The sequence below is a fragment of the Strongylocentrotus purpuratus genome, unplaced genomic scaffold (genome assembly GCF_000002235.5).
Source record: "Strongylocentrotus purpuratus isolate Spur 01 unplaced genomic scaffold, Spur_5.0 spur5_scaffold_3, whole genome shotgun sequence".
NCBI lineage: Eukaryota > Metazoa > Echinodermata > Echinoidea > Camarodonta > Strongylocentrotidae > Strongylocentrotus > Strongylocentrotus purpuratus.
In genome coordinates, this window is record NW_022145609.1 from 11663386 (window position 1) to 11690624 (window position 27239).

Genomic DNA, 27239 nt, shown 5'->3' on the forward strand with positions numbered 1-27239 from the left:
AAAGGTCTTAGTAGCCTTTGGTTTTGGACCGATATTTTGTAAATGGGTGAAAATAATTTATAATAAGGCTCAAAGTCGTGTTTTCAATGGACACGTATCAACTGGATATTTTTCTATTCAGAAAGGTGTAAGACAAGGTGATCCTTTGTCTGCCTATTTATTTTTACTTTGCATTGAGATTCTTGCTCGCGCAATCCGCAACGACTCGGCTATTCATGGGATTCCATTTGATGATATTCACGTTAAACAAATTCTTTATGCAGATGACATGTCGTTGTTTGTTCAAGATATTGAATCTTTTAATAGACTAAACTCATTGTTTACTAGTTTTGTAGATATGTCTGGATTGAAGATGAATAGAAACAAAACCTTTGTATTATTGTTGGATCCTAACGCGGATAAAGATGTAATAGATCCATTTGGTAAGATAGTAAACATTGTAAAGATATTAGGTATACAGTTTACGTTAGACGTGGAAAGCCAGGAAAAAAATAATTACAAAGAAATCTTAAGTAAAATTAAAAAGCTGCTTATGTGGTGGAAACAAAGAGATTTGACTTTGATGGGGAAAATTCAACTAATTAAGACTTTTGTTCTATCAAAATTAATATATGTATCAACACTCATACCTGTACCGCCTTGGGCATTCCGTGAAATTGAAGTGTTAATATTTTATTTTTTATGGAATGGAAAAGATCAAATCAAACGGAGTACTATGTTTTTAGATTACGATAAGGGAGGTCTTAAATTGACAGATTTGCAATTATTTATTCGAACACAAAGAATCATGTGGATGAAAAGACTTATAACAGGAGACTCAAATATGATTTGGAAACGTTATTTTAAATACCTGACTAGAAAATATGGCGGCCTCTTGATATTTTTCAGTAATGTATCGCCAGAATTACTTGCACTGTCATTACCAGATTTTTACCGTAGCATGCTTGAGGCTTGGCTGGGTACAAAAGCCTTTTTGCTTAAGAACGAAATTTCAAAAAGAAATCAAATTATTTACAATAATAGATGCATCCGCATTCAGGGGCAAATATATTTCCATGAAGACTTATTTCTAAAAAATGTTTTTAAAATACATCATATTGTTGATAAGAAAGGTGAATTGAAATCTATGACAGAATTTAAGATAATGGGTTTAAACAACATTGAAATAAATATAATAAAACAGTTATATGAAGGCATTCCATTCTCATGGAAAACTCTTTTGAATATATCTGAACATTCTTGTGAGGATACTGAATTAAGTTTAGAATTCACTATTAACGGAAACCCTCACTTTTTGCAAGGCAAAACATCAAAATATATCTATAGTACCTTGTTAAAAATGAGAACGGAAAAATCTTATGCTACATGCAACTTAGAACGTACATATAATATGGTCGAAAATGACACGAGAACAATTTTCTTAAGACCCCGAAGATCCACTCTGGACAGAAAGCTGAGGGAATTTCAATATAAATGTTTTATCATTTAATTTATACAAATAAGCATCTATACACTTTCAAACATGCAGTGAGCAATCTTTGCTCCTTTTGCAATAAACACGAAGAAACCTATGAGCATCTGTTTTTACCTGTGAAAAGGTAGCAAATATTTGAAAGTACTGCGGTGACCTCTTTGCTTTATCAGCGTTAACAAATCTACACTGGCAAGAAATTCATATCGGGATAAAAAGATCCAATGCGGGAGAAGAACAACTGTTAAATCACATTATTCTTTTAACAAAACATATGGTTTTTAAATATAGTTCAACTAAAAATAGACCCCCAATTCCTCAAGAAATTAAAAAAAAGAATTATAGAAAATAAGCAAGAAGAAAAGGAATTAGCGGGGGAGAGGGGCACTTTAACACTTCCACAGTTGAGGACGGCGAGACAAATACTTCTTTCTCAGACTCAGATATTTTTTTTTTTAAATTGGTCTTAAAGGCCCGGTCACACAGAGGGGACGCACGGGGGACGCACGGCCAGCTCATTGGAAATTTGCAATTTGGGCCAGTGCGTTGTCGTTCGCTAGGCGTGCGTCATCATTCGTTACTCGTTCGTCGAGCGCGCTGGACCAACGCTGGACAAGCGCTATGCATTCGTCGTCATTCGCTGTGTGCGTCGGTTTTTTTTTTAGCATGCTCAAAAGTGTGCGCGGAGCTCGACGCATGAATGTACACGCCAAAGGCACGCCAGACATGCGTGGAGCGCGCTAGACCAGCGCCAGACATACGCGAGCACACGCCCTGTATACGCACAGCGCGCTAGCTACACGCTGTGCATTTTTTTTTAAAGCTCGCTAGCTTTTCCAAAATCATGACAAAAGTTAGGCACACGACCTTTTCCGATTTCCAATGCGCGGGCCGTGCGTCGTAGAACGCAGTGCATGCGTGGACCATTCGTCCAGCGTGCTAGCAACACGCTGTGCATTCGTGGAAGTTGTTATCATGTGCGCTCTGTGTACGGTATGTATGCGCTCAGCGCGCTAGCAACACGCAATGCATTTGATGTCAGCTCGCTGTAGCTTCGACAAAAGTTGGGCGCACGACAACGCACTGGCCAAAATTGCAAATTTCCCATGCGCTGGCCGTGCGTTCCCCATGCGTCCTCTCTGTGTGACCGGGCCTTTAGGAAAAGGAAGAGACGGGATTTCCAACAAACGCGTAGATGTGAATGCTCGGGAAGGGAGGGGGGTTTTGTTGAGCTTTGAAAAAAAATTAAGGAAAGGTCAAAGCTTCAGCGCTTCGCGCGAGAGGGGAAAACTGAATTCAGAGAAATAGGGCTTATTAAGAGTCAAAAACGGTACAACGATTCGTCTGCTTTCTCTAGTAATTTAAGGAAATGTCTAAGCTTTTCGCGCTTCGCGCGGGAAAGGGGAAACTAAATTTAGACAAGGATTAAGAGTCGAAAACGGTACAACGAATCGTCTGCTTTCTCTAATAATTCAAGGAAACGTCAAAGCTTCCGCGTATCGCGCATCGATGCCGTTCCCTATAATAAATTAAATCACATATAGGAGTAGTTTTCTTATTCATCGAACGAGCATTCCAATGACTGACGCATATTCTTTGGACTGTCGCAAGGGCTAAGGCTATGTCTTGGCTTGAAGTAACAGCATTTGTCTTAGCATTTTTATGGAATGGCTGTTTAAAGGGAACCTAAACCACGGGATTAATGCTTTCACTATTCTTCCCGTCACTTTATCGCACAGTTATGAATGTTCATGTATTAAAAGTAAAAGTAGCATCTTACTCCAGATGATTCAAACAATCATTTCATGTCTATATGTGCTTTTCATTGTGGGTTTGGGGGATTTTTTTAAAAAGAGCAAATCTCCCATTGAGTTTCAACATATGTTAGGTCTCGATCAAAGCGGCAGATCACATTATTCGTCTTCTCGACGATTTCAATGTCTAGTTCAAATTGAAGTTCTGCTTTACAAAAAAAGAAGTCCGTTGAAGAATGAGGACGTCGCGAAACAACAGCAAATCAAATAAAGTGAATGTGAATGTTCAAACTTTAATTCAGGTCCTCGTGGTCCATTTCATACCTGGGAGTGCAAATCAGATTTAAGTTAATATAACAAGCAACACCACCACCTGATGATTTATTAAATTTGTTTTGTTTTGTTAAACAACATATCTTTTATGTGGTAGGTGTGTCTACACAGTCATCAGAGTTGAAAGGCAATTCTTTAAGTAGACAAGTCCGACATATCCAATCAGCATCTGACTGAAAATTGTTATATACTGTTTAAGAAAATTTTATATATTATACAGGGATACTTCTTACCCACGATAACAATCTGCTTCGCTCTTCACAAAGAGGAAACTTGGAGAGTTTCAACGTCATTATCACAGCGGATTGTTACTTTCTTGTCGTCATTCGTGAGACTCGTAATTCTGTCATCTGATGTCCATTTTGTTTCCGTGTTTTGTACAGAATACATGATTTTCCCGGTAAAATCATTTATGGATAATATAAAGTAACCTTTTCGAGAGAGGCTCCCAAATTTTTCAGTGCTAGTTGAAGGAGCTTATATATCAATCTTCAGTTGACGAACCTTTCATAATCATGTATGGATGCAAAAGTCTTTTTTTTTTCTTACATTAATTTTTCCCCTTCTTCTCTCTCTTGTCTTTAATTTTTTAACAGATAATTCAGCTACATATCTGCAGGAAGACGAATCACATTTCATAAACATGCCTTTCACCAGCACTAGCCGATTGTACAATGCATTCTTGCTACAGACACATTCAACGTATGGTTTTCGAATCGTGTTCCAATATTTGTATCTCGAGTATGATGGTGATGAAGTCCAAATAGGGACAGGTAACGATCCGTCTGACATACAGTCTGTCATCAAAACTATCCATGGATCTACACAATACGCTCCTGATGATCTCTATGTAGGTACTAATGAGATGTGGTTTACTATCATAGCAACAAAGAGTTTTACTAGGGTTAGAATCGACGTTGAGATCATCGCCATTGACCTATCAAGTAAGTGTGTGATTAGTCTCGATTTGTCTTCTAATGATAATAATAACTAGTATTTAGTACCCTGTCCACAGTACACTAAATCAAAGCTTTTAAACAAAATGATCATACATTTACTGAATGTCATCAGAAAAGGTACATACACAATGTTCAAAAGGGATATGGATAAGAAAAGGGCTTAACTTAACTATTTAGGGAAGAGGTATGTTTTTGAGAGTTTGTTTAATAGGTCTGTGTAATTTTCTGCTTTAATGAAAGAGGGGTTATTTTCCATTCTTTGAATGCAGTTACAGTAAATGTGCGATCGCCAGCTTTGCTTTGCTAGGAATGGTAAACAGAAATGATTTTTGAGAAGAGCGAAGATTAGTGCGAAATGTGTTATGAGATGTAAAGCAATCTTTGATGTATATACATTATTGGAATATACTGTTGGAAATCACTGCATCGCTCAATGTACTTCATTATCTAGTCATTCCAACAATAAGACCGACCCAGATCGACTAGGGACCGAACAAATAATTACATCGTCATGATAATCCCCAATGGCCAATGCAATTGATGGTATGGAGTCGGTTTGAAAATAATACGACAAACATAATGAACAGTTGTTCTTTTGTGTAATATTATATTTAGTTAATGTATTTCCATGTTTTTGTTTAACTTATTTTTATAGTTGATTTTATCATTACCTATTATAATTCAGTTTTGTCATGTTATTTGACTCCATTACCATACAATGCCTACAATTATCATTAATGAACTGTTTTTCTTTTGTATAAACCTATACTCAGTTAACGTATTCCCATGTTTTTTTAAAACTTATTTTGTAGTTGATTTCTATTATTATCTAAACCATGCATACATTGTGTTAAATGTTTAATAATCCGATATTGTACAGTTCTAATTGTAATCTATGTAATGTTTTAATGTGCTGTTTTTATAATCAGGGCTCTGTGGAAGACCAGGTTTTATTTTTTGTATACTGAACAGACTACCCTGAATAAAGAAGTGAAATAAATAAATAAATAAATAAATAGCATGTGACTAGACGATACACAATGTCCCCTATTGAAGCAGGGGTAAAAAAACTGAAAATTTCAAGCATTATGAGCTGTCTAAATATATTTTCTATTTTCTATCTTCTACCAGCCTTATTTGATTGTTCGAGCTCCAACATGAGCGTGTCACCGACTGTCCTGTGCGATGGGATTTACCACTGCGATCACTTCGAGGACGAATTAGCATGCAGTAAGTCAAAGCACAACTGATGATATATTCTCTATGTGCTAAACATATTTCCCCTTATTATATTTTCTAAATGCCTTCACGATTACTTTAATGCAATTATTGTTTTTATTTTTTCATTTGGTTAGCAATTGACTTGCTTATGCGTTTCTATAATTGGCAAGTCATGAAAAATTTGTAGAAATTAGGGTGTAGGAGTTCAAATTTCTATATTAATCAGAACCAAAAGAGGTTTTCCACAGGTTCGGAAGTATGGGGTGCTTTAGGAGTGTATGTCGCACAGACTTCTAATGAAAACCGTTAGTTAGTGCATGTGTTGCGCTAAATTCGGTTTGAGGACGTAAACTCGTAGTGACGTTATTTTCATTACATAATCAAATGTCCAATTTTGTAAAAAGTGAAAATGACCTTGAAAAATGTAAAGTAACGAAAAGAAAGAAAGAAAAGAGAAGAGATGAAAAACGGAGAAAAAAAGAAAAAGAGGGAGGAGAGGAAAGAAAGGAAAGAAGGGAAAAGAAAGAAAGGAAAGAAGGGAAAAGAAAGAAAAGAAAGAAAAGGAAAAAGAAGAAAAAAAGAGAAAAGGGAAAAAAAAGGGGGTAAAAGAGAGGAGAGAGGGGGAGGTAAGAGCCTGAGAGAGGAGGAGTGGGAGTAAAAGAGAGAGCGGGTTGTTGGGTGGAGTCGTCTCGTCGAGGGAGCAAGAAAGACACGGGTAAATATGTTGCTGTGTCGGGTCAGCTGTGTCGGTTTTTGCTCGATCCTCGTGTACTATATCAATGCAGAAGTTTAAAGTCGGTGAGATGTATATTGTTGGTCGGCCGACAAGTTTGTTCCCCTACGAACTGTGACTTTTTATCCGCTGTGACGACTTCGAGACTGACTACAACTACAATACTTGTATTTTCTCGAAGTTTCACTTTCCTATAATATCAGCTAAAGAAATCAGAGGTTTAACATTATCTGGGAAACTAAATTCAAACAAGGATTAAGAGTCAACAACGGTACGACGAATCGTCTTCCTTTCTGTTTATTTTGGGCTCGTTACTGTGAGCCCCCAGGATCAAAACCGTGTCGATGTGCTATCTTAGGGCCCTTTTATGAGGCATTAATCCCCATTACTGTCAGTTATGACTAAGGACGTAGGTCCCCTAGTTGATTAGCAAAGTAGCACACACATGCTTTAGCAGTCACGCAAAACAAACACTCCCGTATTGTCATTCAATAAAATCTAAGAATGTATACTATTATCTAGATCTATTAGGTATAAAACAAAATCATTCAATAAATTGGGGTAAAAAAATAATTATTCCACCATTATGACCAACAGTGTAGTATACAAATATTGACTGCTCATGAGGATGATGGTGTGAATTATATACCTCACTTAATAAATCCAGCCATCTGATTGATCGAAATTGTAGTCATGGTTTTAACCATTCCCGTAAATAAACGATAAATGCCAAACCCATGTAATAGTTCTTTAAAAAAATCCCAGCAAAATTCCAGTTACCATGGTTACCGGGAAAATAGTTCAGTCTTGGTAAAATACCCATAGGTTCACAGGTTAAAAAATGGTTTGAGCGATCGCGGATACCTTATGTGTGCGAAGAATTGGTCATGCCCATGAATTTTGATAATCATTTTTCAAAGTAAAATTTTCACAATAAAATCAGACAGTCGTTTAAACACGTAGACATTAGTAATACTTTTACTAATTCTAAGCTCAGGTTTCGTACATCTAGTCACGAAACTATATTGAAATCGCGGCTATAATGATGCAAACCCACAGATAACAATTTCAAAGTATCAAATCTCTTCGACTCGAGCTCAGCTAGCTCATCTCAGCTCAACTCACACACACTGCAGGTGGCAATGCACTGTATTGTACGCAGAAGCGTCGCTAGACCTATTTCAGTGGGGGGGGGGGGGGGGGGGGGAGGGGTGTACAGGCCAACGATCACCGACAAAACTAGCCACCAATTACCGATAAAATTAAATGTCCCAATATCTAAATTGTTTTTCCTATATGAACTATCTATAGTAATTGCGTATGCGCAAATGATCATTTTCCTCGACGACATAAATATACGAATTATTTCGTCAACTTAGTCAACATCAAAGCTATATATTCTAATGCAGGTGCGGAGCTAGGATCTTATTTTAGGGAGGGGCGGTAGTGAGCAAGCGAATCAGTTAAAGAGCGCGCGAAGCGCGCTCATTAGGGGATGTCGATGTTAGGCCTCCCGCACGAAGCGTGGAAGCTTAGACGTTTCCTTAAATTATTAGGAAAAGAAGACGATTTATTGAACCGATCTCGACTGTTAATCCTTGTCTGAAAGAAGTTTCCCCCCCCCTCCCGCACGAAGCGCGAAAGCTTTGGCGTTTCATTAAATTATTATATAATGTAGTAATTTGATGTACCGCTCTCGATGTTAATCCTTGTCTGAATTCAGTTTCTCCCCCTCCCGCGCGAAGCGCGGAAGTTTTGGCGTTTCATTAAATTATTAGAGAAAGTAGGCGATTCGTTGAACAGTGCTCGACTCTTAATCCTTGTCTGAATTCAGTTTCTCCCCCTCCCGCGCAAAGCGCGGAAGTTTTGACGTATCATTAAATTATTAGAAAAAGCAGACGATTCGGAGTCGGCCTACTGTTCTCGACTCTTAATCCGTATCTGAATTCAGTTTTCCCCGCGCGGAAGTTTTTACGTTTCATTAAATTATAAGGGGAAAGTAGACGATTCGTTGAACCGTGCTCTAGTCTTAATCCTTGTCTGAATGAAATTACCCCCTCCCGCGCAAAGCGCGGAAGTTTTGACGTTTCATTCAATTATTAGAGAAAGAAGACGATTCATTATAAGGTTTCCGACTCTTAATAAGCCCTAATTGTCTGGATTCAGTTTCCCCCTTTGGCGCGAAGCGCGGAAGCTTTGACGTTTCCTTAAATTATTAGAGAAAGCAGACGATTGGTTGTACCGTTTTCGACTCTTAATCCTTATCTGAATTCAGTTCCCCCCTTCCAGTGCGAAAAGCTTAGACGTTTGATTTAATTATTAGAGAAAGAAGACGATTCGTTGCACCGTTTTCGACTCTTATTTAAGCTCTATTTATCTGAATTCAGTTTCACCCTCTTGCGCGAAGCGCAGAAGCTTTGACGTTTCCTTAAATTATGAGAGAAAGAAGACGATTCGTTGAACCGTTCTCGACTCGTCTAAATGTAGTTTTCCTCTCCCGCGCGAAGCGCGAAAATTTTTGCGTTTCATCAAAATATAGAGAAAGGAAAACGATTCGTTGTACTGTTCTCGACTCTTAATCCTTATCTGAATTCAGTCCCCCCCCCCCCCCCCTGCGCGAATCGCGGAAGCTTAGACGTTTCCCATTAAATTATTAGAGAAAGAAAACGATTCGTTGTACCGTTCTCGACTCGTCTAAATGAAGTTTTCCTCTCCCGCGCGAAGCGCGAAAATTTTTGCGTTTCATCAAAATATAGAGAAAGGAAAACGATTCGTTGTACTGTTCTCGACTCTTAATCCTTATCTGAATTCAGTCCCCCCCCCCCTGCGCGAATCGCGGAAGCTTAGACGTTTCCCATTAAATTATTAGAGAAAGAAAACGATTCGTTGTACCGTTCTCGACTCGTCTAAATGAAGTTTTCCCCACCCGCGCGAAGCGCGAAAATTTTGGCGTTTCATCAAAAGTAGACAAAGGAAGACGATTCGTCGTACCGTTGTTGACTCTTAATCCTTGTTTGAATTAGTTTCCCCAAAAATTTTAAACCTCATGATTTCTTAAGCTGATATTATAGGAAAGGGAAACTTCGAGAAAATACAAGTATTGTAGTTGTAGTCACTCACGAAGTCGTCATAGCGGATACAAAGTCACAGTTCGTAGGGAAAAAAACTTGTCGGCCGACCGACAATATACATCTCACCGACTTCAAACTTCTGCATTTCATTTCATTTTATTTCATTTATTTTCCACTTCTCATAAAAAAAACATATAACAATTTACATTCAATATCTGATTAAATACAACAAAACAAAACAAGAAAATAACATAACAATATTAACAAAAATTTAAGCACCTACAACTTATACTTGAGACTTTGGTGGAGCCAACAGAGGCCATTGGCCTGTCAAGGGCTGGTCTCCATGAATAAATTAAAACATATATTGGTAGGTACAGAACATAATTGAGTGCACAACAAAAGGGGAACAGGCGGTCTGTGTGATGGAAAAGTATACACAAAGAATATTTGAGCATAAATAATTTAGGTGTTGTAGTAATTATTTAAAAACAACAACAACATATTTAGACATTTCAAAAGGCATTGTTTGTATTTGCCTTTGAAAGAGGCAAGCGAAGGGCTGTTTTTTTTATGTCATCAGATAATGAATTCCATAGTTGAAGTCCCAAGTGTCGGACCGTTTGTCTGGACGACTCATACTTTAACAATTGAACACGTGGTCTATTGGAATATCTGGTATTGTACGGATGCATTTCAGAGTTTAACATGAACATATTATTAAAAACCTCAGGCAGCAAGTTGTTTAAATATTTGTACATAAATAATGCAGTTTGCAATTCACAAATGTCAAACATATTTAAGACTTTAAGTTTCTTAAAAAGAGGATCACTTTGTGTTCTGGGATGAGAGTTAGTTATTGCACGTAGAGCTCTTTTTTGCAATACATATAGCTTATTTATTAAAGTATTTGAACATTTCCCCCATACTATATTACAATAAGAAATGTATGGCAAGATCAATGTGTTATATAAATTGGTTAAAATTCTCAGAGAATCAAAGGCCTAATTCTATACAATACTCCAATTGCTTGTGCTATTTTCCCCATGATTTCATCAATATGACAAGACCAAGTCAGGCTGTCATCTACAGCAATTCCAGGAAATTGTATGCAGTATACTTTATCAATCTTTTAATTATTGATGTATATATCCTCAATTTCATCATCAAGATGTCTATTTATGTTCTTAAACACCATACATTGAGTTTTTTTTTAATTGATCATAAACTTGTTTGCTGCAAACCATTGGTCATTTTTTGGAATTTCTGTACGAATAATGGCATTTAGTTCATTTATACTTTTTCCTTTTAAAAACAAAGTGGTGTCATCAGCAAATATTGTAGGGCAAATGAGTTGAGTAACATATTGAACATCATAAATGTAAAGCAGAAATAGAAGGGGGCCTAATATTGAACCTTGGGGTACACCTACAGAAATCTTGAGTAAAGACGACTTTATATCATCCAAGTAAACAAACTGACTTCTGTTATTAAAATAGCTTCTTATCCATTCTAGACATACTCCCCTTATTCCATAATATTCTATTTTTTTTTAATAATATGACATGGTTGATACTATCAAATGCTTTAGAAAAGGTCAATGAAGATACTAAAGGCAATATGTTTACTTTCAAAGGCATTATTTATATTATCAATAAATTTTAGTAACGCCAGGGCGGTAGAATGTCCTGAGCGAAACCCAAATTGTCTATTATATAAAATATTATATTTATTTATGAATGACATCAATTTAGTATAAACTAATTTTTCAAGGATTTCTGCAAAAATGGACAAAAGAGAAATAGGTCGATAATTTGAACTTAGATTCTTTTCTCCACCCTTATATATAGGCAAAACTTTTGCTAATTTTAACTTGTCGGGGAAGTGAACACTTTGTAGAGATACATATTAAATATAAGTTAAAGGCATAGCAATTATATGTATACATTTCTTGAGAACTAGATACTAGCTAACAACGGTTACCGATATTATTGCATTCATCCATTTTTTTTTTTTTTTTTTGGGGGGGGGGGGGTAAAAGAAACTTGGAATAGGTATGTGGAATCATGGCCATGAGGGAGGTTTGGAAGAAGAAAATGCTATTTTTAGTAAGAATTTATCTTACGTTACAATTTCGTAATGGACACATAGATGATCTACCTTACATTCCAATCATGCAATGCGAATTACCAATATGAACGGATGAGTGTTTATAGTGTTGAAGGTTCAAGGAGAAGAGAGGCATATCTTCAACCTGCCTAACCCATCGAAAATGCAGGCCTACTATGAGCGTTGAAATCGAAATGTAAGTCACGTATAGTGTTATGCTTACAGGTTAAGTATGGGTCCATTATAATGAACGAGATTTTAAGATTGTAGCATATCTGATGAATGTGAATTATGTTGTGTTTGCCTTCTTATTACGTCATTCCTATGTAGAAGGATATCTTTAGAAATGACATATGATAGCAGTGGCGGTCCAGGGCGCCCCACGTTCATTTTACCTTTTTTGGCGCTCAAGGGGGTGGGGGTGTGATTTCTCAAATTTTCGAGGGCCAACAACAAAATAAATTAGTGCTCACTACCCCTACGAATACAAGCGATAATTGTCCTTGAGTTAATTTCTAGAAACAAAATTGCAATCTTTTCCTATGTATTGTAACCGGGCAATGTGTACGCATGTTTCATTATTATTTTCTTGTCTCGGCAGTTGTTACGTGTAACATCCCAGCTTTTCCGGCAAACCTCACCACGGATAACACACAATGCGGAACAGAGATGAAAATAGACTACAATGCATCGTGTATGTATGAATGTCAGCCCGGATATGACATCATTGGTAACTCGTCTGTCATCTGTCAGGCTAGTGGGGCGCTGTCCGCCGATCTACCAACTTGTGAAGGCATGTCAATCTGACAATTCTTATCAAAAAACTAACACGAATAACTTGAAATATGTTTGAGCTCTAGTAACTACGGAAGCGTTAAAGTGCCATTCTACTTGACGACATGACAAGATATTTCATCTTGTCAAGTCGACTTAATATCCATATCATGTCGACATGTAAAGATATTTAACCTATTATGTCGACTTATCAACTTTTATTAGTCGACATGGCGAAATAAATTATCTTGCCAAGTCGACTTCACAAAAAGTTCATGTCGTCATGGCGACATAAGTTATCTTACCAAGTCGACTACCCAAAAAGTAATGTCGACATGGCGAAATAAATTATCTTGCCAAGTCGACTTCACAAAAAGTTCATGTCGTCATGGCGACATAAGTTATCTTACCAAGTCGACTACCCAAAAAGTAATGTCGTCATGGCGACATAAGTTATCTTGCATGCACCATCAATGGTGATCGTGAGGCGATCGAGGGACCGGGATCAGGACTAAAGTCACTAGACCTAGACTAGTCGACTGTGAATGAACTACACGTACGCGCACTGCATGAAATAGTCGTCACACTACATATCTCGCCATGACGACATATACTTTTGGGGAAGTCGACTTGGTGAGATAATTTATGTCGCTATTACGAGATGAACTTTTTTGTGAAGTCGACTTGGCAAGATAATACATGTCGCCATGACGACATGAACTTTTTGTGAAGTCGACTTGGCAAGATAATTTATTCGCCATGTCGACATTACTTTTTGGGTAGTCGACTTGGTAAGATAATATATGTCGCCATGACGACATGTATTTTTTTAGAAGTCGACTTGGTAAAATAACTTATGTCGCCATGACGACATGAACTTTTTGTGAAATCGACTTGGCAAGATAATTTATTTCGCCATGTCGACTAATAAAAGTTGATAAGTCGACATGGTAGGTTAAATATCTTTACATGTCGACATGATATGGACATTAAGTCGACTTGACAAGATGATTTATCTCGTCATGTCGTCAAGTAGAATGGCACTTTAACGCTTCCGTAGGTAACATAGTCCAGGACTGACTATGATAGTTCTAAATGGTTGTTTTTCTATTGACAGTTTGCAGCAAAAAGCTGATTACTTTTTGAAAGTTCGCTATAATTTATGGATTGACTAACCAAAATGTAATATGACTTGGACAACTTTTCTTCAGTCAGATTGTGCACTTGTATGGATCTCAATACTTAAAATGCACCTTAGCTTGTAGAGATTATGGGAAAGAAGAAGACCAAGACTCAATGGCATTACATTGGTACAAGCGAATCCCTCGAACGAAACCTAAACATTTTATTATTATTTTCTTCAACAGTTGTATCCTGCTCCATACCTGAGCTTCCACCACGTCTATCTCCTCTGACGTCACAATGCAATGCAGGACTATCCATCCATTACACAGAAAGCTGTTCATATTCATGTGATGTGGGATATAGTCTTGTTGGATCTGCATCAGTAACATGTCTGGCAAACATGTCTCTCTCTGATGTTTTGCCTTCATGTGAAGGTAAAAACTTTTTTTCTATTTGTCAAATGAGGGTAGATTTTTGTGGAAGATTTAAATTTGTATATTATTTTCTCAATGACTGATTGTTGGAGATTTCTGAAGGATTCATGGTCAAAAGCCATTTGCTGAGTTGGGTTGTTTACCCTGATATGTAAAGAGAATGCTTACACAGAAACACAACAACCTGTATAATGCCCCTGATATATACAAGTTTAGCGATATAACATATATTTTAAAGGAAGACTAATATGAAGGTAAAATCTTTCTATCAGTTTTTCAAATGAGAAATGTTCGAGAATAAAACCTGTATCAGGTTCTCCGAATGATCACTTTCCAAACAGCCGAATCTGTTATAATTATTGTGCACAACCATACATTATAAATGCTCTTCTCCTCACTCAGTAAAATTTAAACATGTATTTTTTCATCAATTAGTTTACCTGCCATTATTATTATCAACATTTATGTGCAGTTGAGACCTGTAACGTACCACAGTTGCCACCCAACCTTTCATCTTCATGCACGGAGGGACAGAATGTGGCATACAATACAACATGTGAATTTTCCTGCAACATTGGGTACGACCTTATTGGGATGTCATCTCTAGACTGCCTAGCCAACGGAACCTTCTCTGATGATATTCCAACATGTCAAAGTAAGATCATTCATTTGTCAATATAAGATTTTACAATGTAAATCTATTAAGTGATACATGTAATCATTCTGTTATGTGATGCCCAAAGTGAATTAACATGCAATAAGTGAGTTTCACGAATATGAAATGTACCGTTCTGCTTCATATTTACAGTTCTAGTCTGTCCGCTACTAGAAAATTAATCTGTTCAGGTGAAGTGTCTTCGGGGTTTGCAATCACATGGATTGCGAGGAACAATACAGATACAATATCTTGTGTAATAATGACTTAAGTGCCTTGACGGGAATAGAACCCACGACCTTCGCATCTACAGTCAAGTGCTTAAACAACTCAAAATTATAGACTTTCTCACAAAGCAACGAAAGGCAAAATCGAAAGCCTTTTGAATTGTGTGAATATCACACTTCAATGTTGGGCAATTCATACATAATTTCTACACCAATACATGCAAGAATTGGAATTGTCCTTGGGTTAATTTCTGGAAAGACTTTGCGATCGTTTCCTATGTATTGTAACCGGGCAATGTGTACGCAAGTTTCTTTATTATTTTCTTGTCTCGGCAGTTGTAACGTGTAACATCCCAGCTTTTCCGGCAAACCTAACCACGGATAACACACAATGCGGTACAGAGATGATGATAGACTACAATACATCGTGCATGTATGAATGTCAGCCCGGATATGACATCATTGGTAACTCGTCTGTCAACTGTCAGGCTAGTGGGGCGTTGTCCGCTGATCTACCAACTTGTGAAGGCATGTCAATCTGACAATTCTTATCAGAAAACTGACACGAATAACTTGAAACATTTATGAGTTCTAGTAACATAGTCCAGGACTGACTATGATAGTGCTAAATGTTTGTTTTTATATTGACAGTTTGCAGCAAAAAGCTGATTACTTTTTGAAAGTTCGCTATAATTTATGGATTGACTAACCAAAATTTAATATGACTTTGACAACTTTTCTTCAGTAAGATTGTGCATTTGCATGGATCTCAATACTTGAAATGCCCCTTAGCTTGTAGAGCTAATGGGAAAGAAGAAGACCAAGAATCAATGGCATTACATTGGTACAAGCGAATCCCTCGAACGAAACCTAAACATCTTTATTAATTTTTCTTTAACAGTTGTATCCTGCTCCATACCTGAGCTTCTAACACGTCTATCTCCTATGACGTCACAATGCAATGCAGCACTATCCATCCATTACACAGAAAGCTGTTCATATTCATGTGATGTGGGATATAGTCTTGTTGGATCTGCATCAGTAACATGTCTGGCAAACATGTCTCTCTCTGATTTTTTGCCTTCATGTGAAGGTAAAAACTTTTTTTCTATTTTTCAAATGAGGGTAGATTTTTGTGGAAGATTTAAATTTGTATATTATTTTCTCAATGACTGATTGTTGGATATTTCTGAAGGATTCGTGGTCAAAAGCCATTTGCTGAGTTGGGTTGTTTACCCTGATATGTAAAGAGAATGCTTACACAGAAACACAACAACCTGTATAATGCCCCTGATAAATACAAGTTTAGCGATATAACATATATTTTAAAGGAAGACTAATATGAAGGTAAAATCTTTCTATCAGTTTTTCAAATGAGAAATGTTCGAGAATAAAACCTGTATCAGGTTCTCCGAATGATCTCTTTCCAAACAGCCGAATCTGTTATAATTATTGTGCACAACCATACATTATAAATGCTCTTCTCCTCACTCAGTAAAATTTAAACATGTATTTTTTCATCAATTAGTTTACCTGCCATTATTATTATCAACATTTATGTGCAGTTGAGACCTGTAACGTACCACAGCTGCCACCCAACCTTTCATCGTCATGCACGGAGGGACAGAATGTTGCATACAATACAACATGTGAATTTTCCTGCAACACTGGGTACGACCTTATTGGGATGTCATCTCTAGATTGCCTTGCCAACAGAACCTTCTCTGATGATATTCCAACATGTCAAAGTAAGATCATTCATTTGTCGATATAAGATTTTACAATGTAAATCTATTAATTGATACATGTAATCATTCTGTTGTGTGATGCTCAAAGTGAATTACCATGCAATAAGTGAGTTTCACGAATATGAAATGTACCGTTCTGCTTCATATTTACAGTTGTAGTCTGTCCGCTACTAGAAAATTAATCTGTTCAGGTGAAGTGTCTTCGGGGTTTGCAATCACATGGATTGCGAGGAACAATACAGATACAATATCTTGTGTAATAATGACTTAAGTGCCTTGACGGGAATAGAATCCACGACCTTCGCATCTACAGTAAAGTGTTCGAACAACTCAAAATTATAGACTTTCACTAAAAGCAACGAGAGGCAAAATCAGTATCCTTTTGAAATGTGTGAATATCACATTTCAAAGTTATGCAATTCAAACATAATTTGTACACGAAGACAAGCGGGAATTGTCCTTGAGTTAATTTCTGGAAAAACTTTGCAATCGTTTTCTATGTATTGTAACCGGGCAATGTGTACGCATGTTTCATTATTATTTTCTTGTCTCGGCAGTTGTTACGTGTAACATCCCAGCTTTTCCGGCAAACCTCACCATGGATAACACACAATGCGGTACAGAGATGATGATAGACTACAACACATCGTGCATGTATGAATGTCAGCCCGGATATGAACTCGTTGGTAACTCGTTTGTCATCTGTCAGGCTAGTGGGGTGCTGTCCGCCGAGCTACCAACTTGTGAAGGCATGTCAATCTGACAATTCTTTTCAGAAAACTAACACGAATAACTTGAAACATTTATGAGTTCTAGTAACTTAGTCCAGGACTGACTATGATAGTGCTAAATGTTTGTTTTTATCTTGAAAGTTTGCAGCAAAAAGCTGATTACTTTTTGAAAGTTCGCTTTAATTTATGGATTGACTAACCAAAATGTAATATGACTTGGACAACTTTTCTTGAGTCAGATTGTGCATTTGCATGGATCTCAATACTTGAAATGCACCTTAGCTTGTAGAGATCATGGGAAAGAAGAAGACCAAGACTCAATGGCATTACATTGGTACAAGCGAATCCCTCGAACGAAACCTAAACATCTTTATTATCTTTTCTTTAACAGTTGTATCCTGCTACATACCCGAGCTTCTACCACGTCTATCTCCTATGACGTCACAATGCGATGCAGGACTATCCATCAATTACAGAGAAAGGTGTTCATATTCATGTGATGTGGGATATAGTCTTGTTGGATCTGCATCAGTAACATGTCTGGCAAACATGTCTCTCTCTGATTTGTTGCCTTCATGTGAAGGTAAAAAACTTTTTTTCAATTTTTCAAATGAGGGTAGAGTTTGGTTGAAGACTTAAATTTGTATTTTCTTTTCTCAATGAATAATTGTTGGAGACATCTGAAGGATTCATGGTCAAAAATCATTTGCTGAGTTGGGTTGTTTGTCCTAATATGTAAAGAGAATGCTTACACAGTAACACAACAACCTGTCTAATGCCCCTGGTAAATACAAGTTTAGCGATTTAATATATATTTTAAAGGAAGACTAATTTGTGTAACACAATTTAGGGTGGGCTTGTCTATTATGACGAATATAACTGTCTGATTTTCGAGAATAAAACCTGTATCAGGTTCTTCGAATGATCTCTTTCCAAACGGCCGATTCTGTTATAATCATTGTGCACAACCATACCTTATAAATGCTCTTCTCCTCACTCGGTAAACTTTAACCATGTATTTTTTTCATCAATTAGTTTACGTGCTATTATTGTTATCAAAATTTATGTGCAGTTGAGACCTGTAACGTACCACAGCTGCCCCCCAACCTTTCATCTTCATGCACGGAGGGACAGAATGTGGCATACGATACAACATGTTCATTTTCCTGCAACATTGGGTATGACCTTATTGGGATGTCATCTCTAAACTGCCTTGCCAACAGAACCTTCTCTGATGATATTCCACATGTCAAAGTAAGACCATTCATTTTCAATGTTAGATTTTACAATGTAGATCTATTAAGTGATACATGTAATCATTCTGTGTGTGATGCTCGAAGTTAATTCTCGTAATAAAAATAATAAAAACAATATTTATAAAGCGCAACATATCCATCTCTAGAGATGCTCAAGGCGCATACATATAATTTAAATTAATATTCAACATACTTAATATTAAAGAAATATTAAATGTTAACTTACATTAGATCACACAACTTTATGGTGCCATGGTACATACAACGTGGCATAGTGTGATTATTCGCTTTGCATGTATTGTATGGAAAGAACATTGAAATTTAACAATATGCATTGAGCATCAGGTGAGTATTAAGCCCAGTTTTGAAAGTAGAAAGAGTGTTGGTCGTCTGAATAGAGAAAGGTAACTTATTCCACAAAGAAGGAGTTGCTGATGCAAATGCTCTATCCCACCCAATTTCTTTTGGTACGTATTTCGTTAAGCCTAATATTGTGATGCGATGAACGTAAACCAGAACGAATATGAAATGTACCGTTCTGCTTCATATTTTCAGTTGTAGTTTGTCCGCTACCAGAAGTCTGTTCACGTGAAGTGTCTTCGGGGTATGCAAACACATGGATTGCGAGGAACAATACAGATAAAATATCTTGTGTAATGACTGAAGTGCCTTGCCAGGGATAGAACCCACGACCTTCGCATCTACAGTAAAGTGTTCGAACAACTCAAAATTATAGACTTTCACTAAAAGCAACGAGAGGCAAAATAAAAAGCCTTTTGAAATGTGTGAATATCACATTTCAATGTACAGTTATGCAATTCAAACATAATTTCTACACGAATACAAGCGGGAATTGTCCTTGAGTTAATTTTTGGAAAAACTTTGCAATCGTTTCCTTTGTATTGTAACCGGGCAATGTGTACGCATGTTTCATTACTATTTTCTTGTCTCGGCAGTTGTTACGTGTAACATTCCAGCTTTTCCGGCAAACCTCACCACGGATAACACACAATGCGGTACAGAGATGACGATAGACTACAACACATCGTGCATGTATGAATGTCAGCCCGGATATGACCTCCTTGGTAACTCGTCTGTCATCTGTCAGGCTAGTGGGGTGCTGTCCGCCGAGCTACCAACTTGTGAAGGCATGTCCATCTGACAATTCTTATCAGAAAATTCACACGAATAACTTGAAACATCTTTTAGTTCGTGTTACAAAGTCCAGGACTGACTGTGATAGTTCTAAATGTTAAAACAAAAATCCTGTGTGCAATGTATATGTCTCTATGTTATTGCTTGAACTTTGTGTAGGAAATCTTCAGGAAAAAACTATAATTATTTGGATTTCGTATATTCTCAAGATGATCATTTCGTATATAAACGCACCCAATGTGTTACATAATAGTTTTCTCAGCGAAATGATTACAATTTGTTGACTTATTAGATCGAGACGCTGAACATCTGTGATCTAATAAGTTATTCCAATGATTTGTATAGCAAGCCAGAGATTGACAGAGCTAGGTTCGGGTGGAGGCTTCATCGAATCGTGTTTTAGTGTCAAAGTAGTGTCAGCATGCAGACTAGCGTATGAACACATTTGCCCCTCTCGACCCAGGTGTAATGATGGCACTGTTAACATTGATGAGGCTAACCTCGTTAAAAAATTATATTATACCCGTAAACTGAATTTTCATTAATGTGTATCATATCTCCCTGTATACTTCCAGTTATTGACATATGTCAAAGGTTCACACCCTGCCCAAGGGTCTCAACCTGTAATGGGGGTATCAATAGCTACGACTGTGTGTGTAACGCTGGATACACACCCGTTAAGGATGACAGGACTCCATTTACCTGTGTGAACATCGACGAATGTGCCGGGTCACCCCAAGTGTGTGACAGTAACGCATTGTGCAACGATCTAAGTGGCAGGTACTTGTGCACCTGTATGGAGGGATTCACCGGCACCGGGACCTCTTGCACAGGTATAGTACTTACACAAAGTACTGTACTTGTGCCATAAATATTTTGGACCAGACCACTGTCATGAATGAGCTTTCAAGAGTGACAAATATGATATATTTCTGTTTCAGGAAGAAAAAATGTAGTTAGTTTTTATAGTGAAAATAAATTGATTAATATGGTGGTATCAATATTCAAAATATGCACTTTGACGCTTTATATCGTAATTTCCCATTCACATATAGTCCATTCTCTTCAGGAATAGGATATGTATTTCTTTATTAAGCCCCCCTCCAAACTAAAAATAATGAAAAATAAACAAATCAAACAAAAATAGGACTTTCAGAATTAATAGGAACTGGTAAAAGTTTGTCGATTATTTGTATGTCAGCTTAAATAAGTATCGCAGAAGAAATGTCCCCTGAATCGGGTTTCTATATATTATTGGAAATATAACAAGAGAGCGTTGACAAATTTAGTCAAGATTGTGTTGTGTATTCCCATATAAGCCGTACCCATTTCTATATGAAGTGCATGTGATCTCCACAGAGAGTGTAAATTTTGTATCATTTTGATGATTCCAGAAACTCACATACAACCTTTTCTGAATCTTTAACAAGCGATCACATGTCTTAAGTAACTCAACTTTATCTTTGAATGTCACGGTTTAACTTCACCCACAGCCACTGAACCTTGTGCTCTGTCACCTTGTCTAAATGGAGGCACTTGTACGACTAGCGACGATGGAGCATCGTATGTTTGCACGTGTGCAGAATCATACACTGATGTTCATTGTAACACTCAAATGAGGGAGGAAGGTAAGATAGATGTGGGTATGTGCGTATGTGAGTGGGTGTGTGTATATGTGTGGGTGCGTGTGCGCATGTGTATATATACATTGCGTTCCCCAGAAAAACCATACCTCAAAGCAAAGGGGAATTGTGAGAAAAACTATGATCTATATTAAAAATTGTTTATTGCTCTTCATAAAGTAGAAGTAATATGCTTCCAAATTATACTATGATTGCGATAAATCATAGCTGCTTCAATGAGCAACATTTTTTAAAATAAAAATGGCATGTCAATATCCATTCTGTTCCATAATTATATCCACATATATCAGTATATTTAACATGGTTCAACCAAACGGTAAAGGCATCCGCACGTATCTCGTTATATCTTTAATCATTTTGATGATTCCAGAAAATCACAATATAAACTTTTAAACTGTCATCATGTGCTATATCATAAATCTTTCCGAATCTTTCTCAAGCAAGCAATCAGATGGCTCCAACAGCTCCAGTTGCTAAGAAAGGCTCCAAGAAGCCTTTGGGCACGATGTCTTTGGGCATGATGGTAACCCTCTTGGCGTGGAGTACTTAGAATAATTTTCAGCCCCTGGTCATCTTCAGCTTTTATTGTAAAGAAAAAATAGTCCAAGCAAAATACATATGTATGTTTGTGTGTGTGTATTTAATGTTGTGAGCGTGTATGTGAGAGTGTGTGGGTGTATATAGAATGTTTCACATGTATGTATGTGTATGCATACTTTGATTCATATTTATATTAATATGACACCGGATTTAGTCTTGACAAATTATCGAAATGGTTCAGTGAATCAAGACCATGCACACCTCATAAATTTGTATCGCATACTTTTGAATAAACATTATTTCTCTCAAACCACATCTACTCGTCATTACGAAATATTTCATGATACATACAAAATACATTTTTTTTTAATATGAATACTTTCGAATAAACAATACTTCTCGTGAACCCTATCTACCCATCATAGGGGAATATTCTATGATACATGCAAACACTTTTAAAATCTTTATATCAAATACTTTCGATACTTTTGAATAACCAATACTTCTGTAGAATCCTATCATGGAATACTTTATGATGCATAAGAAATATAGTATTGTTTAATATATATATATATATATAATGATTAAATCACATTTTTAGGACCTCTTGCGGTTTTCACGAACCCGTTGTCTCAGATGGTAGATGTAGAGAAGCGGGTCACCTTTTCCTGTTCCATCCACAACGCGCGAAGGTACATGTGGTACAAGGACAGTGTCCCCATCTTGGGCAGTGAGAACAGGTCCCCGTTAGTTATCAGTCCAGCTCTGGCCGAGGAACAGGGATACTATTATTGCACTGCTGTCGGGGAGGACGGCAAAACTTTGACCACAAAACAAGCTTTGTTGACAGTCAATGGTTAGTTTGGAGTCTGTAGTTGGCGATTATGTTTGAAGAACCTAGTGCGATCTTTAACTCTCCTAGTCTTATCTCCTACTCATATCTTTATCATACTTGATATTTTGGACCGCACGTCCGCCGCGGCAAATGTGACCTAGGCATAACTTTAAAAAATTAATTCGATGGGGGTAATGTAACTATATTTATCTTTTATATCAAAGTCAGTGCACTTCTTTAGATGCCCCATGTGTCAATCGTTTATGTAATACTCTATGTTTAGTTTAACATGTTGCCTAATTTATATAATACACTGTAGTTAATTATTAAAAGGTTTCTATTGCTTTTTTAAAAATTCGTTATGAATTTTGTTTCACTTCCAGGTGTTGATAACTATGTAGTAATGGCGTCATTCAACAAGACTTTCAACAGCAGTCTTTTGGATAGATCTTCCTTATACTTTCAGCAGCTCTCAAAGGAATTAACCAAGTTTGTGAGTATGAATATTAGATTATCTGATCTGCTGACTTATTAACATTCTAAACAATTATCTTTTGTCTAAAATATCTGAAAATTTAATTTATCATAAATTTCGATCATCTACAAACATTTATATGTCATTTATCTAAAAAGAAATCTCCATTTATTCATTATTTCATTCAGATACAATACATATATCTATATCAAACATTTTATAGCCGTGCATTACCCCCTTACATCTCTGCTTTTTGGCTATTCACCTCTTACAGTGTACTTAACACTGTTTAGTGCATTCGTCCATACAAAATATTCCCGCAAGGAACCAAATTTGAATTCGATTCCTTTATATTCTAATCCAAGTTGCATAGATTAGGTTGGCTGGCACTCAAATGATATTCTGTGTTGCTTTCAGATCCTGACACCTCTCCAGAATAATTTTGAAGCCACCGTTGCAGTTGGAGTAAACATCTTCTCACCTGGAAGCGTGAATGCACAATTCGGTGTCTATGTATATAATGGTTCAGTACCCGATGGTGAACAACTGTCCATCATCAGTTCTACAATTACAAGCCTTGCTGAGGGGAACCCTAACTTCCTGGACCCAGCCTCTGTTCAATCATTTAGTGCAGGTGAGCTTTATCATTACGGTAAATGTTTGCTGATAACCTGATCGCCAATACTACGTCAACTCAAGGGCAATTTAAATAACCTAGCTACTGTATATTCTAAAGTAATCATGGTCGGGTTTGGTAATATATCATTGTAATTTTCGCGCATTTTTTTTTAGAGCTGATGGACAGGCTTTTTTTCTTCAAGTAAAGGCTGTTTGAATTGCCATAAGTTGATTTCTCGAAGGTAGTTGCGATCGGGTTCGATGTACATGTGTTTTCTGTAATTTCAAGCTATTTTCCTTTTGTGTATATATGAAAGTTAATGTTGCTCTATCTTTATAGCATTTAATGTAGTTGCTAGAGTCCACATTTAGAGCTGCTTATATCTTATAGCATCTGATATAAATTTATTAGATACAATTTCTACGAATCTAACAACGTTTCATTACATAAAAACTAAAAACGCTCCTTTGGTAATAACCTCCTTTATAGGTTTTTGTGCTGCCCAGTCACCATTGCTTTCAATACTTCTACTTTCTTAAATGAATTATATACCAGGGTTGGGCGGTAAATACCGAAGGCGGTAATTACCGGCGGTAAATACCGGTAAATACCGTCCGGTGAATAAGATGCGCGTCCGGTATATATGTAAAAAACGGGAAATATGATTTTAATTATCTATTTATTAATAATTTTACTTGTTTATAGCCTCATAACTGAAAATATTGTTCTGAAATAATTAGCAGCACAATACTCATAGTAGGAACACACAAACAGATTTATAAAATCCTCACTGCATACATGTACACACCCAAACAAATGGCATTTTGTTCATATGCTAATTAATAGGTATTCATGAATATGGTAATTAGCAACTGGGAACCAAAACCTTTATACAAGATACTTTTATTGTATAGTTTAAGATATTTGAATAAAATCAGTGAAAACTTGAACAAAATTCGGGCAAGAATAAGGAAGTTAACGCTTTTTGAAATGACTAGTCACTAGAGGACGATATTGAAATTGATGACATCATTTGTGGACAACTCTCCATGCCTTTTGTACATCAAATTTCATGTTTTTCCTTCTTTCTTGTGACTGAGATAATAGAATGCAAAATGATATTCTACTTCACATGTTATGAAATCCGATCAAGAACACAAATAAATAGGAAAAAAACGAAAGAATTGTGAAATTTGATGTACAAAAGGCATGGAGAGTTGTCCACAAATGATCTCATCAAATTGAATATCGCCCTCTAGTGACTAGTCATTTTAAAAAGCTTTAAGTTCCTTATTCCTTGCCCGATTTTTGTTCAATTTTTCACTGATTTTATTCAAATATCTTAAACTTTACAATAAAAGTAACTTAGTATAAAGGTTTTGGTTCCCTTTAATGAAGAACATAATATCTAGATTAGGTGTATATTTGGTATTTTTTTCCTGTATTTTTTTCCAGCATTACATAATTACAGACATAGACAAACACACGAACAAACACACACACACACACACACACACACACATAGTACACACAAGAGCAACCATACTCACCGCCATTGTTATTATGTTCAAAATTGGACAATCCCTATGAACAAGTGAGTGGAAAAATATATTTCCCGGTAGTGGTAAAAAAAAAAAGTGGTAAATACCGGTAAAAAGCGGTAAATACCGGTAAATACCGCTTATTTTCCGGCGTCCGGGAAATAAGCCTCTGAAGCGGGAAATATGCCAACCCTGTTATATACATAACGAATGGAAATAAGACGTAGGTATTACAGGTAACTACATCATAGATGATCCATTATGATAGCCACTAATAACCAAAAGGGCGTGTCTGTATTACGGGTATTTATGATTAATGCCCTTTTGTTCTGAGTAGAGTATTGTCGCTGGCAGAATATTTTGTGTTTTATTTATTTCGATTTGTCTAACAAAATTATGCATTTGGCCGCAAGGCTGTTTTTTTTAGCAAGTTCGTGCACAAAAGAAGACAATATTACCCAAACTGACATCGATAACAACTGCATAAATTATTTACAAAGAAAATAAAGAAAAATTACAAAAGAAATTGTTGTAAAGTACATACATTTTCCACCTACAATCAACATCTATTCTGATGATCTTCACAGTGACCTGTGCAGCCGGGGCCTATATGACAACATATGGCTATGTGGCCATGTTTGATAGTGGTGTCATCGGAAGCAGAGCTAACTCAACCGATACAAAATGCCCTGATTATACCGTAAATCGTAAGTCATTTTCATCAACGGATAGTTCATGTTCTTGTATCTGTTTGCCTGTGAAAGAATGGCCAAGAATGGCCAAAAAGTATCTATCGATTGTAAAAGGTTTTGGAAATAGTCTTATGTGAAAATAAAAAAAACGGTCTACTTTGGAACGAGAAAAGAAAATCAACGTGCAGTAAAACCCTCCTGCAGGGAAACTGTGGTGATTTTGTTTTCGTTGGGATTTATTCAATACAATACGTTTAACCATTTCATATTTGCTACCAGATAGTAGATCAATCTAAACATTTAACTGCAGGAATGTAAAGTTGATAACCTTCTGAACTCAAAATATGGTAATTGATTTGATATCCTTTGTTTATTTGTGTATATTTCTATTTATGTAACAGTTGCCATGTACATAGCATAAGTCGATATCGTGAACATCAACCTTTTATGTTTCCGCAGGGGATCATCGTATAGAAGCCAATTGTTCTGGTGACACTATTCGAGCTTGTGTTTGGAAACCCGTGATGAACTGTGGAAGAAACTCGACTGCTGATGAACTTCTCATGATCGTAAAAAAGGTTCGTTACGGTCTTTTCCTGTCAGGAACGTAACGTAGCTATGATTCTTTGCCAGAATAAGGTGATAGAGAAACATATTGTTCCTGCAATATCAAAAGGTGGAGGTGTTGTGGTCCAGTGGATAAGTATCTGGACTGTCAACCACAAGTTTTGGGTTCGAATCCCTGTCGTAGCCTTTAGTCCTTTGGCAAGACATGAATCTACATTTGGCACACTCCACCCACGAAACCCGGTAGGAATTAGTTCCCTGAAATGCTCGAGCGCTGTAATGGCAGCCGTGCTAAATCCAGGGTAGTAATCTAGGAGCCCCAGGAGTAGCAGTATATCAGCCCTGAGCGCTGTACAATACTTCAGTAACACTATTATTAGTAGTAAGGACAAATCGGCCAGGTATTCCCCGACATCGAAGGGGTAAAGCTTCGCATGAAATGAAAATGGAATTGACGCCTCTTGTTTTTACAGCTGTAGCGATTAACCGGACCGAACTTATATCCGCTGAATAATTCATGTGCTAAATGTTCTCTACTTTCTTTCGATACAGTAATTAAAGTAATTTGTTT

At 36.8% G+C, this 27239-nt stretch overlaps 4 protein-coding genes across 4 annotated transcripts; all 4 read left to right on the top strand.

Annotated features, from left to right (window-relative positions):
• The first annotated feature begins 4160 nt into the window (after positions 1-4160).
• On the top strand, positions 4161-12458 carry LOC105444493. Its single transcript, XM_030995720.1, has 3 exons — positions 4161-4502; positions 5649-5747; positions 12253-12458. The coding sequence occupies exons 1-3, from the start codon at positions 4202-4204 to the stop codon at positions 12456-12458; spliced, it is 606 nt and encodes a 201-aa protein (XP_030851580.1). The 5' UTR covers positions 4161-4201.
• A 1997-nt stretch (positions 12459-14455) lies between these two features.
• Positions 14456-15450, top strand: LOC115928469 (E-selectin-like). The gene is made up of 2 exons (XM_030995684.1): positions 14456-14639; positions 15203-15450. Exons 1-2 carry the CDS (start codon positions 14579-14581, stop codon positions 15406-15408), a joined length of 267 nt encoding a protein of 88 aa, XP_030851544.1. The 5' UTR covers positions 14456-14578; the 3' UTR covers positions 15409-15450.
• Positions 15451-15780: 330 nt separating this feature from the next.
• LOC115928464 (E-selectin-like) lies at positions 15781-17378 on the top strand. Its single transcript, XM_030995675.1, has 3 exons — positions 15781-15959; positions 16432-16614; positions 17172-17378. Exons 1-3 carry the CDS (start codon positions 15812-15814, stop codon positions 17375-17377), a joined length of 537 nt encoding a protein of 178 aa, XP_030851535.1. The 5' UTR covers positions 15781-15811; the 3' UTR covers position 17378.
• Positions 17379-19969: 2591 nt separating this feature from the next.
• LOC115928486 lies at positions 19970-26712 on the top strand. Its single transcript, XM_030995721.1, has 7 exons — positions 19970-20589; positions 21250-21384; positions 22541-22795; positions 23158-23267; positions 23667-23883; positions 25997-26116; positions 26561-26712. The coding sequence occupies exons 1-7, from the start codon at positions 20301-20303 to the stop codon at positions 26710-26712; spliced, it is 1278 nt and encodes a 425-aa protein (XP_030851581.1). The 5' UTR covers positions 19970-20300.
• The last annotated feature ends 527 nt before the right edge of the window (positions 26713-27239 follow it).

What these genes read in the sequence shown, in the direction of transcription:
- LOC105444493 (XM_030995720.1), top strand. Translation starts at nt 4,202, where the DNA reads ATGCCTTTCACCAGCACTAGCCGATTGTACAATGCATTCTTGCTACAG. An exon ending in CATCGCCATTGACCTATCAA is followed by an intron (nt 4,503 to 5,648) that starts GTAAGTGTGTGA and finishes ATCTTCTACCAG; the next exon opens with CCTTATTTGATTGTTCGAGC. An exon ending in CGAGGACGAATTAGCATGCA is followed by an intron (nt 5,748 to 12,252) that starts GTAAGTCAAAGC and finishes TTGTCTCGGCAG; the next exon opens with TTGTTACGTGTAACATCCCA.
- LOC115928469 (XM_030995684.1), top strand. Translation starts at nt 14,579, where the DNA reads ATGTCATCTCTAGACTGCCTAGCCAACGGAACCTTCTCTGATGATATT. An exon ending in TGATATTCCAACATGTCAAA is followed by an intron (nt 14,640 to 15,202) that starts GTAAGATCATTC and finishes TTGTCTCGGCAG; the next exon opens with TTGTAACGTGTAACATCCCA.
- LOC115928464 (XM_030995675.1), top strand. Translation starts at nt 15,812, where the DNA reads ATGACGTCACAATGCAATGCAGCACTATCCATCCATTACACAGAAAGC. An exon ending in TTTTTTGCCTTCATGTGAAG is followed by an intron (nt 15,960 to 16,431) that starts GTAAAAACTTTT and finishes ATTTATGTGCAG; the next exon opens with TTGAGACCTGTAACGTACCA. An exon ending in TGATATTCCAACATGTCAAA is followed by an intron (nt 16,615 to 17,171) that starts GTAAGATCATTC and finishes TTGTCTCGGCAG; the next exon opens with TTGTTACGTGTAACATCCCA.
- LOC115928486 (XM_030995721.1), top strand. Translation starts at nt 20,301, where the DNA reads ATGTGTATCATATCTCCCTGTATACTTCCAGTTATTGACATATGTCAA. An exon ending in CACCGGGACCTCTTGCACAG is followed by an intron (nt 20,590 to 21,249) that starts GTATAGTACTTA and finishes CTTCACCCACAG; the next exon opens with CCACTGAACCTTGTGCTCTG. An exon ending in AGCTTTGTTGACAGTCAATG is followed by an intron (nt 22,796 to 23,157) that starts GTTAGTTTGGAG and finishes TTTCACTTCCAG; the next exon opens with GTGTTGATAACTATGTAGTA.